The 21,030-nt window shown below is 65.2% G+C and overlaps 2 protein-coding genes across 34 annotated transcripts in view; both read left to right on the top strand.

Moving 5' to 3' along the window:
• CROCC2 (ciliary rootlet coiled-coil, rootletin family member 2) overlaps positions 1 to 5,609 on the top strand; it is a 75,998-nt gene extending 70,389 nt beyond the window's left edge. For 6 of the 9 annotated variants that reach the window (XM_085000770.1, XM_021075704.2, XM_021075706.2 and 3 more), the window contains one exon: positions 3,595 to 5,609. In XM_085000770.1, coding sequence (XP_084856896.1) covers positions 3,595 to 3,681 — 87 coding nt within the window. In that variant the 3' untranslated portion in view covers positions 3,682 to 5,609. The remainder of the gene's footprint in view (positions 1 to 3,594) is intronic. The other 3 variants (XR_014830318.1, XR_002339298.2, XR_014830317.1) reach the window with 1 other exon arrangement.
• Positions 5,610 to 8,876: 3,267 nt separating this feature from the next.
• The window catches only part of SNED1 (sushi, nidogen and EGF like domains 1), a 60,119-nt gene continuing 47,965 nt past the window's right edge, over positions 8,877 to 21,030 (top strand). For all 25 annotated transcript variants that reach the window (XR_014830334.1, XR_014830335.1, XR_014830329.1 and 22 more), the window contains exon 1: positions 8,877 to 9,406. Coding sequence is in view for 9 of the 25 variants with exons in the window: in XM_003133813.6 (XP_003133861.4) it covers positions 9,194 to 9,406 (213 nt within the window). In the remaining 16 variants the exon portion in view is untranslated. The remainder of the gene's footprint in view (positions 9,407 to 21,030) is intronic.

The following is a 21,030-nucleotide window of genomic DNA, read 5'->3' on the forward strand; positions in this document are numbered from 1 at the left end:
TCCAGGGACATCTCTGCGGGCTGTCCCAGCAGACCCGCTCTGGGCAGGGCTCCTGAGCCAGCGTCCTCAGCCTCAGCTGGCCTCAGCTGCTGCTTCTGGCTGTAGGAATGGGGCGGGGGGTAGCCCTGGACTGCTGATGCCCTCACCCCCAACCCGGGGAGGGAGTCAGGACAGGAACTCAGAGGAGGGAAGGCAGTCTGGCAGGAGGGGACAGCCTTTGCCAGGCCCCTGGCCCTTCAGGCTCCGTGTCCCCCTACAAAGTGGGAGAGGCCGCAGTCCTGGCACGGGGGGGTGGGGGCACTAAGGCCTCAGTCCTGGACCCTGGAGCAGGGCAGCCCTCCCAAGGCCTCTTGGGGGCCAGGATGTGGCTGGGTCCTACTGCCCCGGCCGCCTGGCGGGTGGCAGCCTCTGTGCACGTCTGGGCTGCATCTGGGCAGAGGGTCTGGCTGCCCATCCCTTGGGCCAAGATCTGCAGGGCATGCCGGCCAGAGGAGGGGTGCCGGGACATGGCCCTGCTGGCTTGGCACAGGCACCCGGGCGCAGCCACTGTCCCTCTGCCGCAGGGCTAGCGGGGGGGGGGGGGGACGTGCCAACCTGGGCTCAGCCATGCGAGGGGAACTGGGCTGAGAAGGAGGGCACCAGTCACCTGTGGCAGCTCGGGAAGTGGCATCCAGTCAGGGCCTCTCAGAGGGACACGGGGATCCGTGCTACGTGGCCCCGTGAACTTTGCAGGGGCCACCTCAGGCCACGGGGGCAGGGAAGAGGGGGCTTAGCTGTATCAGGAGCAAGATGCAGAAGGAGAAGGGGCAGGGTCCCTCCCCGAGGAGGAGGGGGCTGCCGAGTAGACTGACCCGTGCACCCCAAGGGGGACAGGCTGCCGGGCCGGGCGCTGCCGGGCCTGGAGCCTCCGGGAAAGCGAATGCCCTCGTCACGGGTCCCCAAGGGTGGCACAGAGGCCAGCAGGTCAGGACAGACCAAAAGCCCCTGACCAGCTTGTCCCCCGCAAGGAAAGGTTGGCCAGTCGGGCGCAGTCACCAGGATCCTGCCGCTTCTTCCAAAGCGCAGGCCGAGTGCCGAGCTGGGGAGGCCGAGGTCTCCCGTGGCTGCAGGAGCCTGGCCGAGATGGCACCGCCCGGGCAGCAGCGCCAACTGTGAGGCCCTGGAGCCTACGGGGGAGGAAGGAGCGCTACTGAGCTCCAGGAGGTCAGCCGCGAGGGGCCGCAGGCCCATAAAGCCTTTATCGGTGTCTCAGGAGGGACCCGGATGCGGCCCTTTATTTACTTTGGATTTCGCCTTTCTCTTTTTAACATGAGCTTCCAGGGGCATGACTGGATTTTTAAAGAAACAGGACTTCCTTTTGCAGGGGATGGGACCCTTTGTTTTCCTCAGTCCAGAAGAAGGCATCCTGGCTTTTGTGACCCTCTGCCGCAGCCCCCGTAACTCGGCCCTGGCGACAGAGCTGTGCGTCCTGGGCACCCCCACCCCGGCCAGCCAGCCGAGGGCGAGGGGCAGGTGGAGGGGACCGACCTGAGGCCACGGCCCTGCCCCCGCACAGAGACGCAGCCACAGCCGGGGCAGCCGGGCTGGAGGGGCCTAGTCTGGAGAGCAGGGCCTGGGGTTCAGATCCTGCTCCAGCTGCGGACAGGCCAGGCCTCCCCAGAGGGTCATTTCCTCCCTCCCAGGGGACCCTCTGCAGGGGACAAGAGAAGCCCCCAAACGTTCCCACCAAAAACGTTTGTTTCTTCAGGCACCTACTGCGCACTCAGGAGTGGTCAGGGTCTGTGAGCCGGCGCAGGTGCCCAGGTGCAGGGGTGCAGCCTGCAGGGCACAGAGGCTCCCTGATATTGGAGACACGGCATGACGTCAATTTGACCGGCGGCCCCTTCTCTCACCCAGCCCCACACGCTGGGTGGCTGGGGACTGGGTTTCCTGGCCAGGGAGGTGCCCTCCTCCACACCAGCCGATGCTCAGGGGACCCAGAGCCCTGCCCAGGGACACCCATGTGCCCTGCCAGAGGAAGGCTGGCCTGACCCCACACCCCTGCAGACAGAGCAAGGGTGGGGCCGCGAAGGAGCAGACTCCCGGGAGGCAGAACCGGCAGAGCAGCACCTTGGGGGTGGGGCCCAGGGGGCGTCCAGCGGGGTGTGGGTCCTGGAAGTAGGGCCAGAGCGCCTCTGTCTCCTGTGCACAGTTGTGCACACGCACGTGCTGGCACAGATGGGAAGGGCGAGCTGGGCCACTCCTGCACAACGAGGCCAGACCTCAGCTCTCAGGGCTCCGCTGGGCCCACGGCCAGGTGGGATGGTCGGGGCCTTCGAGGCCTCCTATGGGACCGGGCCGGGGGGAAGGTGGGAACCGGCCAGGGGCGCTCCCCTTCCACCTCTGGACAGACCCTCTCTCTCCAGACGAGGAATTGGCAACCGGGGGCGGGGGGTGGGGGGATGAGAATCAGCCTGTGGTGCCTGTGGGACCCCAGTCCAGCCACATGGAAACAGGATGCCGTTAACTCACCTGGGGGTCGGGCTGCGGCCCAGACGAGGTGGGGTCCCAATGTGTGTCCTCAAGCCTGGGCCTGGGCCCCCCAGCTGGCCCTGGCCAGCGCCCACACCCCAGCGGAGGAGAGTGAGGCCAACAGAGGGCTGGACGAGGCAGCAGCAGCCTGAGGGGAGGGTGGAGCAGGGGCAGGGCTGGAGCAGGCACACACCGGGGCCCCAGGGAGCTGGCTGCCCTGCGCTGACGGGACCTGGCTACAGAGGCCGAGCAGCTGCTCAGGGCCCGCCCACAGGCCTCACGGGAATCCTGAGAGAGGACCCGCCAGCAGTGGGTGAGGGTGCTGGAGGAGCAGGTGGGCAGGGCCCCGGGACCCTGGCGGGGCTGCAGGGGGGTGCTGGGTGCCCCGGCCTGAGGGCTCCAGACCACCTCTGGGGTCCCACATGCCCCTCACCACCCCCACCCCTCCCCGAGGGGCAGAGGGGACTCTGGGGCAGGTCACCACCCTCTCCACGCAGCCATCAGCCCCCATAAAGAGGGGAAAACAGTCCCTTGGCCAGAGGTCCCTGGGTGTGAAGCATCAGACAGCGCCTGGCGCACAGCAGTCACGGTCGGGGAGGCCCCTGCGCTGCCCCGAAGGGTCCAGGACAGGGAGCAGCAGCGCACACGTGGTCGGGTGGTACCACGCGGGCCAAGTTCAGCACACGTGTGCAGACGCACCGGCCAGCTGCCCGCACCCTGAGCTGCCAGGCACCTGGGAGCCGCCCCGCAAGGCCCTGGTTTCACAACTGAGGGAAAAGTGACTGCCTCGTGTCACCCCCAAGCTAGTGTCCCTGACCCTTCAAGCCTACTGCGCTTGCTCAGTTTGTTTATTCACCAAGGAGCATGACTCCCTGACCATCTGAGTGCACGTGTGGCCTGAGGGGAGGGCCACCCGCTGTGACTGTGCAGAGGCCTCGGTCCCCAGGGCCTGAGGGTGGGTGATGCTGACGAGAGGGGCCATGTGCCCTCTCTGGCTGCTGGTGTCTCCCTCCACCCCCTTCCTGGTCACGGAGCTGAGCCACAGGGCCAGCCCACCCAGCTGAGCTCCTGCCCCTTCCCCAGGTGGCCAGCACAAAGGAGCAGCTGGACCAGGAAGGGCGGCAGCGGCGACACGACCACCTCGGCCAGACCCTTCCAACCAAGAAGTGAGCCCTGCTACCAACACTCAGGCAGTCTGGCCGCCACAGCCCTGACCAGCGGGCAGCAGAGCCACTGCTGAGAAAGCCGACGCCCTGTGCTGCTCGGCGGCCAGCCTCGAGGGGCACCGGGCTGACGCAGCCACGGCCCAGAGCCCACCCCTCACCCTGCATGATCCCCTGCAAGCAGTGTCCCCCCCGACCCGGCCCCCGGGACTCGGCCTCTGGCTGGCCTGGACTGCGCTTCGGGACACTGCTCTGGGACACGCCCTCCACAGCTGCACTGAGGCCCCTCGCAGCCCGCAACGGGCCTGGCACGGCTTCGGACCCTGGTGGCCAGGCCCCGTCAGGCCGGCTTCCGCAGCCTCCAGCTGTATTCCGTGCCCTTAGCTCTGTAAACACGGGAAAACACGTGGAAACCATTTCCACCACTGGAGCCAAAAACATAATGTCCTGCAAGGCCCAGCCACCACACCCCCACGCCCAGAGGCTGCAGGACCTTCCGTATCCAGGAAGTGCAGGTCCGTCTCGGTGGCAGGTGGCTGGAAGTGACTCTGAATCAAGCCCCTGTGGCTCGCGGGCCGTGAGAGGCCCTGGGGGTGAAGTCAAGGTTGGCGGAGGAGCACCCGCCTTCCCAGCCCCTAAACGCTGGGAAGGTTCCTTGGGAATCCAGCCCCGGTCGCCGTGGAGACCACGGCAGCCAGGTTAGGCCTGCTGCCAGGCTCACCTGTTAGGCTTTCGCTCTTTTCCCCAAAATACCACCGGGCGGAGCCATGGGGCTCCTCTCCAACGGCCGTCCACGGGGCAGCGGTCACGGGGCACCCTGGGAGGGTGTTCACACTTCCACAGGGCAGCGGCCACGGGGCACCCTGGGAGGGTGTTCACACTTCCACGGGGCAGCGGCCACGGGGCACCCTGGGAGGGTGTTCACACTTCCACGGGGCAGCGGCCACGGGGCACCCTGGGAGGGTGTTCACACTTCCAAGGGGCAGTGGCCAGCCCAGGAAACCCCTGCATGCGTGGGTGCAGGTGCCCCCACGCTCTTCCTACTCCAGGAACCCGTCACACCCTGGAGCGCCCACAACAGTCACGGTAAGCGGGGGCCCCAGTGCGTGAAGATCCATCCAGCACTTGGGGTTGAACCTGGTGACGGAGCTTCCATTTGCTGTCAACTGTACAAAAGCGGAGGAGAAAGAGGCAGCCAGGCAGGCTGCATTCTGCCTGTCGACCCTGCCCCATCCCTGGTGGCCGTGTTGAAGAGATTCTGAAGTTCAGTCCGGCCCAGAGGGAGGAGCCTGGTGGCCTAGCAGCGGCTGCTCCGGGCAAGGAGGCCTTGACGGTGGTGTGCGAAGCCTGGTGTTGGCCGTGGCCGTGGCCAGTCAGAGCGGGTAGCAATCCAGCGGAGGACGGCAGGCCGGCCCTGGCTGGAGAGCACCGCACAGACGGGCAGGAAGGGCCCCGATGTAACAGACGCCACCCGGGGCCTGGCAACGCTGACCGGTCCCATCCCCTCCTCCCCCACCCCGCGGAGGAGGGACCTGGGGGGCAGGGGGTGGGGGGTGACGGGTGGGAGAGGAACCGGAAGCTGGAGACTGGAGTCTGGGGAGCGGGTTTCCGTCCTGGCACCTCAGTTGTCACACCTCTGGGACTGACGCTCCCAGCAGAGGCGGGGCGGGGGAAGAGCACGCGGATGAGAGAGACACAGCGCTGATGAGAAAGGGGGGTCGGAGTGGTTTCTGGACATTGAAATCAGAGCCCCCCACCCCAGTCTGGCGCGATCCGGCCCCTCCTCACCCAGGCGGCCCCCAGGACACGTTCCATGCCTGTGAAGCCTCTACGATTTTTCTGTTTCAACCAAAGTTCAATCAATGTAGGCGGTACTATTTTTACTCCTTCAACATAAGGTTGAATACTTAGAAAAAAGGACTTTTTTAATGGAAATTGGTGTTCTCTTAAGCATTTCCAAGAGTGAGCACGTGTGAGATGCTGAGGTGTGGATGGCTGTGTCCCCTGAACCAGGGCCCCCGTCTCCGCCTCAGTGGCCCAGCTGCACCAAGGCCCAGCCGCTGGCCGTGTAGCGACCACACGGGGTGAGCCCATCAGAAGCTGACCCTCGCTGACCCTCCAGGCCCTGTGTCCTCTTGAGCTCACTCCCCGAGCTGGTGGGCTTTTTCCTGGGGCAGAGCATCCAGCTGCACCTCCAGGGAAGGGCCAGCTCTTCTGGGGAGAAGAGGGAGACTTGGGGGCAGCCAGCCTCTGGCATCAGCGGTCCTGCCCGGAGCGCCCCCACCCCAGCCCTGCAGGGACCAGCGGCCGGACTCCCCACCTTGGCCTGCGTGGAGTCCTGGGGCATCCCGAGGGGGGCCTCCGGGGCTCCCCATCTAAACTGCACACACACTCAGGCCCTAAATTAAAATGTCACAGGCCTTTTGGGAAGGCTCGGGTTTCCTGGCTGCAGAACCCGAGGCTGCTTGATAAAATGATTTGGGTTTGATAAATGTGGACTTTTTGTGGCAAAGACAAAGGCACCCTTGAGTCCAGAGGAGAACCTGAAACAGCACATTGCTGAAAAGGATTTCCTGATAATATTTTTAGCACCTGGAAAAAAATTTCTTTTTCTCATTTTTGCCTGTGGAGCTGTGGGTTTTTGGGGAGGAGGGGGTTTGCTGGTTTTTTTCCTAAATGCAACGCCCATCGTGGTGGGGCTTCTCCTTAACCCCGTCTTCCACACGGGACTGCAAGTGGCTGAGGGCAGGGCCGCAGAGGGTCAGCAGGCCTGAGCCTGGGACAGCGCGGCCTCGCTGGGGGTCGAGACCCCAGTCTGCCCGCAGCTGGCTCCCCAGCCAGACCCATTGGCTCTCGGGGAGCCGGGCCTCAGCCCCTCTCAAAGCCACAAGGGACTCTGTGGACGGGGACCCCCACCCTGCCCGAGAGACAGTCCCTCCCTGGATGCACCTGCTGAGCACCACTGCATGCCCGGACCAAGGGAGCGACAGCCCTGCCCCTACAGCCCCCCTGGGGAACCCCACTTAGCCTGAAGTGAGAGCCTAGGTCTCTGAGGCGTGTGAGGAGAGGTCAGTGGAGGCACCACCGCAGCCTGGGTGCCTACGAGAGGGGGAACATGCAGTGGGGGGGACAGGGAGTACCCCCTCTCCCCGCCCCACAGGAGGGGTCAGAGGGCAGCCTGGAGGCTCCCCGCCTCGGTGCAAGCAGGGAAGTTCTGTCCCCGAGCCCCTTGCCCTGTCAGGGTGGGGCCCCCTGCCCGCCCTCCGGGGGAGCAAACGAGGAAGCACTGCCCTGGGCCCCAAACCCACCCGCAGGGTAGAGAGCTGCCAGGTTCGCACAGAAAACGGACAGACTGCAAGGCCCATTCTCCCGGGCTCCCCCCAAGGTGACCAGCCTCCTGGCAGCTCTGCCCTCCGGGCTGCCCAGTGGGGGCCGGGTTCTGACCCTACCCAGACCCTCCTGTCCAAGGAGGGCGAGGCCACACCCCTCAACCAACCATGGCCGTGACCTCTGTGCTGCCCCTGGCTCCCTGCTCAGCAGCAGCAGCTGAGCCACTGGGTTGCCAAGAAGAGGCTCAAGCAAATTCCCACGCGCGCGCACGCGCGCGCGTGTGTATGTGTGTGTGTGTGATTTATGCATGTGTGAGCGAGTGCGTGAGCGACACAGTAGGTATGCCAGCTCCGCGAGTGTGTCTGCCCCGCGCGCTGGCCGCGTGGCCGAAGCGACCGCGGGTGTGTGGGATGAAGCCCCACCTCTGGGCCCCTGCTGAGAGCGTGTGAAACAGAACGGGGTCCCAGGGCAGACCCCACGATTGGATGTCGTCTGCGACCTTCTCCCTCCGAAAACAGGCGGCCTTGACCTCTCTCACCCTTCCTTTCTCAGAACCGCAGTTGTCCTGCAGGCCTGGGGGTCTCTGAGCCAGGCGTCTGGCCCCTCGCTGGCCCTCCCGAAGCTGAGCAGGGTGGGACCAGGGTGAGATTTAAAGGACCCTCACTGTCAGGGTGGCGCCCGTTCAGGGCCAGGTCTGCCAGTGGGAGCCCCTGAAAGTCTGGACGTAGACCTGACACCAACCTGAAGATCACAAGCAACGCACGCACGCACCAGGCACAGGACATGTGCACGCCTGCACGTCGGGTCGCACACGCCCTTCCGCTCTTTCTTTAAAATCTTTTTAAAATCGTGTTTCATGTTCTGTGCTCTGGCTCCAAAATGACACCTACCAACTGAGGACGTTTCAGGAAACACAGAAAAACACGAAGCTGGTGCAGGACCCCCGTGGAGCCGTTGTCACTGCCCACTCTCCCTGATGCTCCTCGAGGCGCCCTCGTCCTCAGGGCCAGGCCTGGCTTGTGGTCACCCGACACCAGAGAGGATGGGTGAGCAACTGAGGCCCAGGGTCAGGCTCTGCACTTGGCCTGGTACCCGAGGTGGCCCAGGGACAGGCCCCTGAGAGGGACAAACACCGAGTCTACTTCTGAGGGCAGCGGTCCCAGCGGCGGGAGAAGGGCTATGATGGCCACAGCCTGGAGACATGGCATCTGAACTTCAGGCACCCACATAGGGCATCTATCCGCCTGCCGCCAGGCGGATGCAAACCAGCCTTCCCGGAGGAGGAGTCAGCCCAGGATTCTCCTGGGTGAGGTTTCCTCAGGCCCCTGGACCCAGGTCCCCAGCACCACGTCCCCCAGTGTGGCCACGCGGAGTGAAAGCACTTAGTTTAGGGCCCCAAGTCGCCAGGACTGGGGTCCTCCACACAGAAAGCCCCAGCCTCGGGCTGAGAGGCCTCATGAGGCTGGCCTCTGGCCACTTCCAGAAGCCATCGCCCAGGCCCTGCTCTGGCAGGGTGGCCCCCACGACCACACCCCGGCAGGAGAGTGACCCAGTCCCCTGGCAAGGCAGGGCGGAAAGGCAACCCACGAAGCCAACACCTCAGGCAGGCCTTAGGGTCTGTCCGGAAGTGCTTCGTGGCCAAGGCCCGCCTGCCGCTGGGGACCCGCGGGGGAGGAGGAGGACGGCCCTGCCACAGGGAGCTCCGGCAAAGCGCAGGGGGGCAGCCCCCGGGGGCGCGGGGCGTTGGGCTGGGCCTCCTGCCCCGCCTGGCGCTTTAAGAGCCGCCTGATTTGCATGGCCCCGCCCCGGCCCCGCCCCGGCCCGAGTGACCGCCCGGCTGGATATTTAAACCGCGGGCCCAGGGGCGGGTCCGGCTCCAACGCGGTCCCGCCCGGCACTTTCCTCTGCAAGAGGCTACCCGAGCGCGGCCGGCGGATCCGTGCGGGACGCGGAGCCCAGAAACCGCGCGTCCGCGCTTCCCGCACACCGCCCGGCCCTGCGGGCCACTCCGCACCGCAGCCTCGCTCCTGCCCCGCGGTGACCGCAAAGCCTCGCTCCGTACCCGCTGCGTCCTCGCCTCGTCGCCTCTCCGCCCCCGCTCCGTCCAGCTCTGTCCCCGCTGCGTCCCGCTCCGTCCCGCTGTGTCCCAGCTGCGTCCCCACTCCGTCCCCGCCCGCCGATCCCAGGCGATGCCGCGCGGCGCCACCTGGGCGCTGCTCTTGGCCGCGGCCCTGGGGCTCGGGGCGCGCGGGGTGCGCGGCGCGGTGGCCCTCGAGGACTTCTACCCGTTCGGCGCGGAGCGCGGCGATGCCGTCACCCCCAAGCAGGACGACGGCGGCTCCGGACTGCGGCCGCTCTCCGTGCTCTTCCCGTTCTTCGGCGCGGAGCACTCCGGACTCTACGTGAGTAACCCGAGCCCGCGCGGGGCGCTGGGGAGGGCGTCGCGCCCCGGCCGCTGCCCGCCGGCCCGAGTGCCGCCGCCGCCAGCAACTTGGCACCGCGGCGGCCAGAGGTGGAATGAGGACAGCGCTTCCTCCCTCCGGCAGCCAAGGCCGGACAGCGGCCCGCGGGAGAGGCGGGCGGGGGTGGGGGTGCGAGCTGCAGCCGGGCCACCTTGGCGAGTGGAGCCGGGCGCGCCCGTCCCTGGCCCCTGCCCCTGCCTCTGCCTGAGGGCCTGGAGCTTGGGCAGCATGCACGGAGCACGTCCCAGGACGGTCCCAGCGCAGCGGGGGGAGCCGAGTCCTGTTCCTTCCCAGGCAGCAGTGTGACAGCAGCAGGGCTTCCCGGGTCCTGGGTTTCCGGGGTAGGGCACGGGCTCTTTCAGTTTCCCACTTGGCCTGCGAGGTCCCAGCCCTTCCCAGGGCCACAGGGCCCCGCCCCTGTCAGCACCTGAGGCTCCCTGCTGGGAGGCTCAGAGCTGGGCCTGCTTCTCTGTTGGGGGCAGTATGGGGCCTCCTTCTCCTGAGTCTGGGGCTGGCCACTCAGGCCCAGGCCTTTCCAATAGGACTCCCAGAGGGAGCTCTGTGGCCAGGGGCTCAAAAGAGCAGGAACAGCTCCGCTGATGGACAGCACCTGAGAGCCAGTTCTGTCCCCTCTGATCGCTCCCGCGGTGAGAGCGAATGAACTGCTGTGTCTCATTCCTGCATCGAGCATTACTGGGGGGGGGGTGGACCCCACTGTCCCCCGAACGCCGTGGACCAGGCCGATAGGCTGTTAGCCCAGCACCGTCACCACCACCTGCCCCTCTGCCCTGCCGTCCCCTCCTCCATCAGCACCACCTTTCCACCCGCCGTGACCGTGGCGCCAGCATCCTTTGCTCCCACTCCCACTGCGACCCGTGTGCAGCCGAACTGGGGCCAGCCCTCTCTCTGTAGCCGGGACTCAGACAGATGGACAGGCCTGGCTTCTGGGAGTATGGGGTGGGGGACAGAGCTGAGCTCAGGGTCTTCACCTTAGAAATGGGATAACTCGCGCCGGCACCTCTAAACCGGGCGCCCTGCCAAATGCTCCTTGAGTGTCAGGGCCAGGCTCAACTCCCACTCAAAGTCACGGGGAAAAACAGTATTAAAAGGGTTCACCCTCTTAACAGCCTCACCAAAAACATCTCCCTCTGCCAAAGTAACTGGGAGAGATGGTTCTGAAGTGGCGAGCTCTGCTAGCAAAACAAACGGTCCATCCGAAACACACTCTGTGGCCCTAACTCAACATGTGTCTCCATAAGAGCTTTTTCCTGGAACAAAGGCATGTGACAAACAGCTGCCCGTGGCGACATAGCCCACTTTGCCTCCTCTTTGCTCGGTAGCAAAGAGTGGGGTTCCTGAGGGGCAGGCCAGGGCCACCATGCCTGGAATAACTTCGAGGGTGCTGTGGTCCAGGAGGGGGTGGGGGTTGGAGCTGAAGCCAAACAGAGAAGAGAGGGCATTTGTTCTGAAGCAAGTGGGTCAGACCAGGTGCCTCCCAGGCCACCTGGCCAAGAGGACACGTCCCTGCATGTCCCTGGGTCTGACCTTGCCCAGCGGGCACAGCATCAGCTGCCCAAGCCCAGATGCCTGCATCCAGCCGGTGCCCACCCCTGGCCCCTGCCCCTCAGCCCCAGTCCAGTGCTGGGCAAAGAGCAGTTTGTGGAGGGGCCTGGATGCGCTGACAGGAGCACGACGGCGAGGCCTCTGATGCCACCCGCATCCCCGGGACCCTGCGTCAGGTCAAGTGCGGGGCAGTCCCTTTCTAAAAAGCGCTACCATTTCGCTTCTCTCTTACCTACAGCAGCTGCATGTGCTGAGCCGTAAGGCTCTGGAAAGTGTTGGGAGTCCGTCTCACTGCTCAGGTTCTAAACACTCACCAGGCAGGTACTGCGCGTGGGTGTGGCGCGTGCCAGCAACCCTGCTGAGTGGGAGCCTTCCTGCGGGAGCTGGACAAGTCCACGGGTGGAGACGACAATGGTGCCGTGCCTGCAGGCCCGGCCAAGGTGCAGCGTCCACTCGGGGAGGGCGTGGGGACCGAGCAGCAGTGAGCCTGGCCGGTGGAGCCAGAAGCTCCTGTTTCCTCCCCGGCTGAAGCCCCAGCGCAGCTTCCACCTAGGCGGGGGCCGGCCCTGCCTAGCCAGCCTGTCCAAGGGGAGGGGCGGCCGAGGGGGCATTGCCAGTGGGCAGGGGACCCTGCTCTGCTTTCTGGCCTTGAGGCTGGGTGGTCTGGCCTGTGTCCCTGACCCCCTCGCCCCCACCACACCCCCAGCTCCTTTTGCTCCAGCCACACAGAACAGGCTAAACAGCCCCACCCCCAGCCCCGTCCTTGTGCTCCCCACCTGACCCCACCTCGGTCGCTCGGCTCTTTCCTTGTCTGGGGTCTGTCTCCTGCACGCGGACGTGTGCCCGGCGAGCCACAGCAGCAGGCAGCCCCAGGACACACGTGCATCTGCAGGGTCTGTGCACCCTGTCGGGGGGTGTGGGCGGCGCTGTGTGGGTCGTGCCTGCATCTGCCCGTGCGCCCGTTCTCAGCTTCGGCCACCGAGGGAAAGCCCAGGTGGGGTTACCCAAGGGCTGAACCCCAAGCTCCGCTGAGAGGAGTGCGGGCTCTTTGGAGATTCCGCGGCTGCGGCAGGAAAAGAACCAAATGAGCTTGGGAAATTCTGTGCCGGCTCGTAGGAGAGTGCAGAGAACGCCTGGGGTGGGGCGGGAGGCCACAGGCCACCTGCAAGGGGCTCTCGCTGGTCAAACGGGAACAATTCAAGCCTTAAAGTAATGAGAGTGACAGATATGTATCCCCTAAGTAAATGCGGGACCAGGGAGGTCACGGCGCTGCCAGTAAACACACCACCAAGAGCCGTGGAGAGAGCGCTGCTGGGGCTGAGTGTCCCGCCCCCGGGGGATGGTGTGTTCACAGCAGGACCCGTCCTGGCTGGGGGCACGGACACGCCAACGTGCTCCTGGAATGTGCTCGCAAGCGGTGGGGGAAACAGCAGTGTGGAGAGAGAGGAGGAAGGCCGGGTCCTCGCGTTTGGTGAACCCGGATCAAAAGCCTGAGGAGTTCCTCGAACTTTTCTGTACGTTTCTGTCTAGACATCAAGTGGCTGCAGCGACTGCCTTCTGGTGGGCCCCCTAGTGCCCCAGGCAAGCCTTACCGGGAGGCCAGCCCGGCCAGCTGGGAAGGACTCGGGCGTCCCCACACCTCGGCTGTCGGGGGCTGGACGCAGCTGGAAGTGACCAGCTCCCCAAACTGTGCCTCCCAGACGCCTCAGCATTCACACGCCGTTGACTTAGTCACTGATTCACCCAGAACCTCATGGAGCCCTGGCTCTGAGTCAGGGAGCAGACACACGACAGCCGCGAGGTTTTATTTCTGCACTGAAGACATTTTTGTCCGTTTTGCGCGCGGTGCTCTCCCAGCCTCGGGAAGGTGCTGGCTCCTACGAGTAGCTCAGTAAGCGCCGGTTAAATACCCCCAGATCCCATCATCCAAAAGCAAGCTCTTGGGGCACTGTGGTGACATCCTTCCGGACGTGTCATTCGGGGCTGCCCTTTCAGACACGACCCCAGTTAGTGTATTTCTTTCAGTGTTGCGCCATGAGCGTCTTCCAGGGCCTTAAATCTGCTTTGAGAACATGCTTTTTGGTGACAGTATAATAGTCCACCCCACGGTTGTACCACAATTGTTTTGCCAGTCGCTGGGGCTCCACCCGTGGGTGGGTTCCGGGCGCCCCGCGGGCTCTGCACCCCGTCCTGACGCGCCTCGGAGCCTCCCACGTCTCTAGTTCTTCCCTTTCCTTGCGGTCAGTCCCCCAAGTGCGCCACCTGGGTCCCAAGGAACACGCTCTTCAGGGCCGTGTCCCTGCTGCCCTGCTGCCCGAGGGCGTCCTCATTGACGCCCCCGTTGGGGGAAGGCGGCCCCCCCACCTGGCGGGAAGTGACCTGGAGGCAGCCTCCAGCCCAGCGCCAGCAGCCACCAGCACCAGGTGCCTCCAGCATGCCATGCTCCAGGGTCCCCTGGGGGCAGGATGGAGAGGCCGCTGCCCCACAGGCCCTGGCCACAGGCGCTGCTTATGGCCCGCCAGCTTCCAGGCCAGACAGGGCATCTTGTGGGCCAGGGGATGGTGGGGTGGGGGCAGCAGGCAGGCCCGAGGAGAGGACAGGCTGGCTCTGGGCCCCAGTGGACACCGCTCCAATGGACCTGTGACGGGGGCTGGAAGGGCTGCCCAGCTCCCCTGTCCTTGCGCCTCCTGTACGGGGTGGGGGTGGGGGTCCAGCCTCAGAGCCTCGACATCCAAAAAGTGGCTCCTTCCAGTGGGGCACGTCATCCATTGAAAAACCTGCTGTGTGCAAAGCGCAGCCCTGCTCCCAGCCCAGGGCTCAGCTCAAGCAGGAGTCTGCGCTCCGGAGGCCGAGCTCAGAGCAGGATGAGTGGCGCGCAGGCCCCCAACCCTGAACCCCACCCCCAAGGCTGGGGCAGAGGCTGGTCCAGGGGGCCACAGACACAGCCCCTCAGGCCCTCAATCACATTCTGCAGCAAATGTCTCCTGCCACCTACTCTGGGCAGAGGGGCCATCCGGCACAGGCAGCTCTGGGGACTGGCTGGGGATGGGGCTGGGGTCCCAGAGGGGTGACCACGGCTCAAGAGTGAGGCTGATGGGGGGGGGAGGCTGAAGCATGTGGGAGTGGGCGTTACCAGCCTGCACTTGGAAACTGCGTCCAGCTGTGGTGGCTGCAGGGTGACAGTGGATGGTGGCCAGGCTGTCAGGCTGGTGACAGGCCCAGATGGAGGCCCTGAATGTCCAGGCGATGTGGGACTGCGGCCCCCGGGCAGGCGTGTCCAGGGGCCTCCGAGGCGTCGAGACCTGGCCCTGAAGAGGCACCTGGCCAAAGGGTACCTGAGGTGAGGCCAGAGGGCGGGCACCAGGAGCTGCGGCCGTTCACGGGAGGAGGGGGGGAGGGGTCTGAGGCCAGCAGGAAGGACAGGACAAGGAGGGACAGGTGCTTGGAAACACCCCCCCCCCCCCCAGAGAGGCAGCCCCACAGGCCTGAGCTCAGGCTCAGCAGGAGACGAGAAGGCAGCCACGGGAAGGCCCTGGGCAGCAGGCGGCAGAAGTACAGGCCCAGGGCCTGCAGCCCAGGAACGCCGGCCCCCTCACCGCCCTCGGGGAAGCCCTGCCCCGCCGCCCAGCTGCCCCCAGCTGCCCCTGGCCTTGGCTGCCTCCCCGGCCCTCCGGGTCCTCCTGCAGCCACACGTGCTGTTCCCGGAGGCCTGCCCCGCACACGGGGTGCTCAGCCAAGGGCCCGGGCCGCCTCCCTGCCAGGCTGGGCGGACAGCAAGCTCTGGATATCCAGGACTCCACCTTGCCCGTGGGCCCGGGGCCTGCCCACAGCTGCCCATGAGCAGGACCCCAGCCCCCGCCTGCTCATGGACGGCACCCTTATTACCCAGAAAGCTGCCAGGAAATAAAAGACATGCCTACGTTTTTCAAAACAAGCTTATAAAAGGCCTCCGGGCTTTATTGTTTTATTCTGGCAGAGAAATCAAAGCAGGAACCAAGGACCCGCCCTTTCTGATCTGCTGTTCGCAGAGCTGGGGTGCTGTGGCCGCAGGGTCCGTGGCTCCCCTCCAGGCCTGCTACCAGGCCCAGAGCCCCTCGCCCAGCAAGGGTGGCACTAGCCAGCTCTCAAGCTGCCCGGCTCGGGGACCAGCCAGACACGCGTCCCAGTCTTTCAGCTGGCAGCGGCCTCCGAAAGACTTCAGGACATGTCCGCCCCTTCCTGATTTTATCCAAGACGGAAATGCCACCAGCGCTGTTCCCTGCGCTTCCCCGGCCCAGGGAGCAGAGGCCTGGGCGCCGCCCCACCGCCAGCGCCTCCTGGCCCCACGCGCCCCAGGTCGAGGGCCGGCCTCCTCCAGGCCCTGAGGGCTGCCTTCCTGCCGCGTGAGGTCTCAGGGCCTCCCCAAGGGACCAGCCAGGAGTGATGACCAGCGACTCCCCCACAAGATCAACAGCCTGCTCAGAGGCTGCGGGGAGGGTGAACCTGCCGGCCCCTCCCCGCCCGCCATGAGCTCAGCTCTGTCCACACAGACTTCCCTTCCCTGGGTATCCTGTGTTTCTCAGCCAGGTGCTTGGACCCCGGGGGCGGCCCCTACTGTGGGAGAGCAGAGCAAAGCCCGAGCTGCCCCCAGGTCCGTGGGCGCGGGGAGCCCTGGGCGTCAGGATCTGCGGGGAGGGGCTGGTGGGCTACGGGACACGAGCCGAGGGCCCTGCGGACTGGCTCCAGGCACGTCCTCCTCCCACCCTACCCCTGGATCTCCCTGCGTCTCCCTGCGTTTCTGCCAGCGCCCTGACCCCTGGGCTGGGCAGGTCCACCTGGCCTCAGGCCCTTAGGGGCAGCAGGTGTGGGGTAGCACATTCCGGGCCCTGGACCCCAGCAGGCAGCCAGGTCTCAGTCAGGTTTCTGAGATGCCGGCTGCTAAAGAACGTGCTGGCACCGGACAGGGAGCCGGGTCTGAGCCCTTCTCCTGCCTTCCGCGTTTCACAAAGTGCTCGTGCGGGTCGATGACAGATAAGGATAAAACTGGTGCTCTGTCGGGGGGGCAGCATTTGCCAGGCCCTGAAGGGGGAGGGGGACCCCAGTGTGGGGAGGAGAGGGCGGCCGCACCCCAGCTCCCTGCCCTGAGTCCGCCGCACCCTCCCCACCCCCGGGAGCCCAGGTGTTCTCGTCTGGATCAAGGAAGGCCAAGGAGTTCCCGTCCAGGTGAGCGCGCCTGCCAGCCACCCGCTCGCAGCCCTCCCGCCATGGTCCAGCCCTGCTGTGCCCTGGCAGGGGAACAGGGCTGGTTTGTTCTCCCTCCTTCCTGGCCGCTGGGCCTGGGCCCACGCCCGGGGGAAGGGCAGCAGCAGCCAGGGTGGGGGCCGAGAGGAGAGCTGGCCGGAGGCCTCTGCACACACCACAGGCACCTGAAGCCCCGCTTCGAAGGCAGGAAGGAAAGTCAGCAGCGCATCTGCAGAGCCAGCCGGAGGGAGGGCAGCCCGCAGAGGGAGAGGGTGGGCAGGGGGCGCCCCCACAAGTGGCCTGAAGCCCCAGCCTCCTGCCCCTCCCATCCCACTGCGACGTCTCCCCCTGACTCTTGTTCTAAACACGTGCAGAAAAGGACCCCAACGTAAATGCACAGAGAAGAGCAAATATAATGCCAGCCCCGTGGACAGCCCGTGCTGGGGTCCCGGCCCTGGCCGCCCCCCGCGGCTCCAGCAAAGCCGCCTGCAGCTTCCCCGACACCTGCCTTCCCTGCCCCACACTGGGTTCGCCACCCGTGTTCTGGGGGCATCTCTGTCCAGTGTCGTCACCGGATGATCCCAGAATCGCGTCCCAGCTGGTGATCTGTCTCACTGAAGGGACCTTCGGGGTCTCCCTGCTTGCAGGCCTTTCTCAGCGGTGCCGTCGATGGACCTTCTAGAACACGCGTCCCGGTGCACGGGCGCCCAGGGTGCGGGGTGCACGCATCGCCGTGGGGCCCCTGCCTGCGGCGCACCAGCTACCAAGGCCAGGCGCTCCCGCTGCGCCACACGCTGGCGCGGGCTGCGTTGACCTTGTTTGGCGGATCTTTCTCTTCCGAGGCTGAGCTCACTCAGGCGGGATTCCCGTTTGTGGCCCCGTGAGGTCTTCCGCTCTTTTCTGCTGAGCTGGCCTTTCTCCGCGCTTCTCTGGCGCCTTTGGGTGACCGGACGGCCTGATCTTAGGGAAGCAAACGTGCCCACCTTGTTCTCATGGTCCCGGGTGCCCGCGCCAAGTGCAGCGGGGCTCGGCGGGGCCACCGCAACCCGTCTTGCTGTGGAGCCCGGGCCTCCTGCCCCCGCCCCCCCCCACCCCCCCGGGCTGGTCGCCATCCCTCAGGAGGGCTCCGTGTCCGTCCGAGCATCCATCCTGGGGCAACAAATCTTCCATCTCGTTCTTTTCCGGAGAATCTTGGTTTTCCTTGGCTTTGCATTTTCACGTTCTGTGTAGACTTGGCTGCTCAGGTTACACACACACACACACACACACACACACACACCCTCTGCTGGGATTCCCACCGAGGACGGAGGAGCGCACAGCTCCACGCGAGAGCTGACACTGTTGCCTCACGGACTCAGGCGACCCGGGCACGCGGCCCACTTCTGTGCCCACCCAGGCGGTCTTTGGCACCCCCGCTATCTCAGAGCTGACGGTCCTGAGGTCCTGGCACCTCTGTTCTAGGGAAACGCTCTTTCTTCGCTTCGTTCCTAACAAGCCGACTCGCAGGCGGGTCCTCGCAGTTCCTGATCTCTAGGGAGCGGCCAGACCGCACCGCCCTGACGTCCCCACATCGCCTGGGACTTGTCCACGCTCGGCCTCCACTTCACGGGCAGCTGACGGCAGCTGTGTCTCCCCTCTGGGCATCTGACTCTGACTCAGGCGGGGCGTGCGAGGCTGGCCGGACCCAGCATCCAGCAGACGCGGGGTCAGCAGGACCTCGTCTTGTTCTGCCCCAGAAAGAAAGTGCTCCACGTTTCAGATTAAACACAGAGTTCCTTCTGGTCCGTTTCAGGACAGCCCTGTCTCGGAGAGGGCGCCACCCGCCCTGCCCTTCCTGGTCTCGTATTCTGGGACTTGCAACACATGCGGATGTCGGCTCTTATTCAACACACCTCGGTACCTATTTAGCTGATGTGTATGATTTTCACCTTTGACGCGTTAAGCTGGTCGCTTAAATGAGTCAAATTAACCGGTTTTCTAATGTGAAGCCTCGCTTGTATCCCTAGCAGGAGTCCCGCTTGGTAGGGAGTAATCCCTTGTACAACGTGGATGTTGCTGCATTTGGGCTGCTAAGAGTGTCTAAAGACTCTGGCAGCTGTTCTACGCGACATCGGCCTGTCAGCGTCCCTCGGGGACCGGCCCTGCTCAGTTTCCAGGGCGAGGCCCTGCCAGCCGCATCACGTGAGTCCTGCTCTCGAGAAGAGCTCCTGGGTTCTGATGCTCAGCGGAGCTCACGGTGGTCCGGCTGGACCTGCAGTTTTCTCAGTGGGAAGTTTTGAATGTGAATTAATTCATGACCTTGTAAAACATAGCCTTTCTATTTCTCACATTTGGTAAGTTGTGCTTTTCTAGGAAACATCTGTTTTACAAAAGCCTTCAAGGTTAGGTCTGCAATGTGAGGGCGCCCCCTGCCCCCAAGCCAGTGTTAGCCTGGCACTGACGGGCGGACACTGGCAGAGGAGGCTCTCAGGTCAGAAACTGTGGCACAGCAAGAGGAGCAGCATGTGTCCCTGGCTCTCTAAGCCCCATGGGGCCACACGGCGTGGCCCAGGCAGGTGGGACCCAGGCAGGGTTTGAGTCCCAGCCAGCACACCCTGGGCTTGGGGCGTCACCTCCCCTCTGGCCACCTGCCTCTGTTCCTAAGGGAGAAAACCCTTTGTCCCTCGAGGCAAATGCAAGCCTGAGACCCCGCCCAGGTCGGCAGAGTGCAGAGGCTCCCAGGGCCCCTGCAGGGCCCCCACCCCCGCAACTTCTCGGCCAAGCTCAGACTTTCACGAGTCTGCCATTCCGTCAGCCACTCTGACTAATCGACCCACGGAAGCCAGGCACCACACTGAACAAGGCTGCACCCACAGAGCTCCAGGCAGCAGATGAGGCTCTGCCCAGGGTCGCAGGTGCAGCCAGCTATGCCCGAGGCCAGGCCGCCATCCCTCAGGACTCACGAGAGGGCTCAGCCCTCCCGCCACCCCTGGATGCTCCCAGTACTTACAGAGGCGGCTTCTCTTAGGGTAACCCGCTCGTGCTTCCCCCGAACCTTCTCCCGTTCACACTGCAATCTGGGGGCCCAGGACACCCCCCAGGTTGTGATGGTTGACCCCCAGCCCCTGTGGAGAGATGCTGTGGGATCACTCTCTCCACATGCAAAAAACACATGACCGGAGGGGACACAGCACGCCCCAGTGTCGGATCCCTTGAGCCCGACTTGCGTGGCCACTCGCTGCCGGGCTAAGGTCTGAGGGTCCTGTCCCTGAGCACTTGCCGCCTCGGCCACCACACGTGACACACACGAGGCCGAGGGTGAACTCGTGTCTGTGAGACAGAAGCAAGGCCCAGCCGTCCGGTGTCTGCCGGCTGGGCGGTTGGGTGCCCTGGGCATCGGGCCCAGTGGGACCGTGTGGCGTCGTCAGGGCTCAGGGTCAGGGATGCAGACCCAGCGCAGAGCAGGGGCAGCCGCCGCCGACTCCGCTGCCCGCGTGGTGCACTCCCTCCTGGGCCGCGGGCGGGCACCCGTCCTGGTAACAGGACCCCCCCCCCCCCTGCTCTCGCGGGACGCAGGCCAAGGCCACAGGTGGCTTTGCCCCATTTACACGCGTCATTACACCCCCACGGGGACTGTGGACCACCACGGGTGACGGCGAGCAGTGTCCTCAGCCAAGAGACGCCCAGGGAGTGACGTTGGCGTCCCCAGGCCTCAGGCAGGCAGCCGGGGTCTCCCTCCAGGCTGGGCGCCACTGCTGCCGTGGGGAAGGAAGCACCACGGCTCCAGGTCCAGGCGGGTCCCAATTTTCAGGGTAGGTCCATGGAGCCCTGTATCTGCCCCTCCCTCTGCTCCCGGCCACCACCCAGAAGCAGCCAAACCCTCTCTGGGCCACCTTCGGGGAGCAGACGCCAGGCCAAGGCATGAGGACCAGGGCAGGCAGGCGGCAGAGGAGGAGCCTGGGGGAGGCGCTGTGGAGCCGGGTGCCACTCAGGGTCCCAGATGCCCGTGAGACAGGGCGGGGGTGGGGGGCAGTGTTAGTCAGACACCTGACTGTAACTGCTGCAGGTTGGTCTTCAAGACGGCACACTAATGGCCAGGGATAGCCAGTGGCAGTGCCAGTGCGGTGGCAGTGCAGTGGCCCAGCGGGCGGCCAGGCTGGAAAGGCAGCAGTGTGGTGGAGAAGGGTCAGCAGCAGTGAGTGACGGGCCGGCTTCTGTGTGGACAGGCCTGGCGCGGGGCACCGGCTTTCGCGGCCCTGACATTGTTTCTGTGTGCATGGTGGTGGCTGCGTGTCCATCTCTGGCTTGAGGAGGGACACAGGGGCATCTTCGTTACCCCACCTCCCTGGGCACTTGCCCCAGTGACCCAGACCTCACAGTGGGCACACTAACGGGCCCCAGGGCGGGGTCTTTGGTCAGCCAGGCTGTGCTCTGCCAGGGCGCAGCCCCGCTGGAGGGGGCGCCTTGGGCTCTTGCCGCAGAGGCCAGGTGGAGAGGGCCTGCGACTCACTCCTCGGCTCTGAGCAGCCGTGCACTCTGTTCCCGTCCAGTGCAGCCCCCACCCCCTCCGGCCGTCTGAGTACCACCCAGGAGCTCAGAGTGTTGTTTGCACTTTTGAAAGGGTGGAAAGGAGTTCCCGTTGTGGCTCAGTGGTTAACGAATCCAACTAGGAACCATGAGCTTGTGGGTTTGATCCCTGGGCTTGCTCAGTGGGTTGAGGATCTGGCGTTGCTGTAAGCTGTGGTGTAGGTTGCAGATGAGGCTCGGATCCCGCGTTGCTGTGGCTCTTGGTGTAGACTGGT

This window comes from Sus scrofa, chromosome 15 (genome assembly GCF_054392235.1).
Source record: "Sus scrofa isolate SSC_HxYL_T2T_F1_AM1 chromosome 15, Sscrofa_HxYL_maternal_Yorkshire_Landrace_v2.0, whole genome shotgun sequence".
NCBI classification, from domain to species: domain Eukaryota; kingdom Metazoa; phylum Chordata; class Mammalia; order Artiodactyla; family Suidae; genus Sus; species Sus scrofa.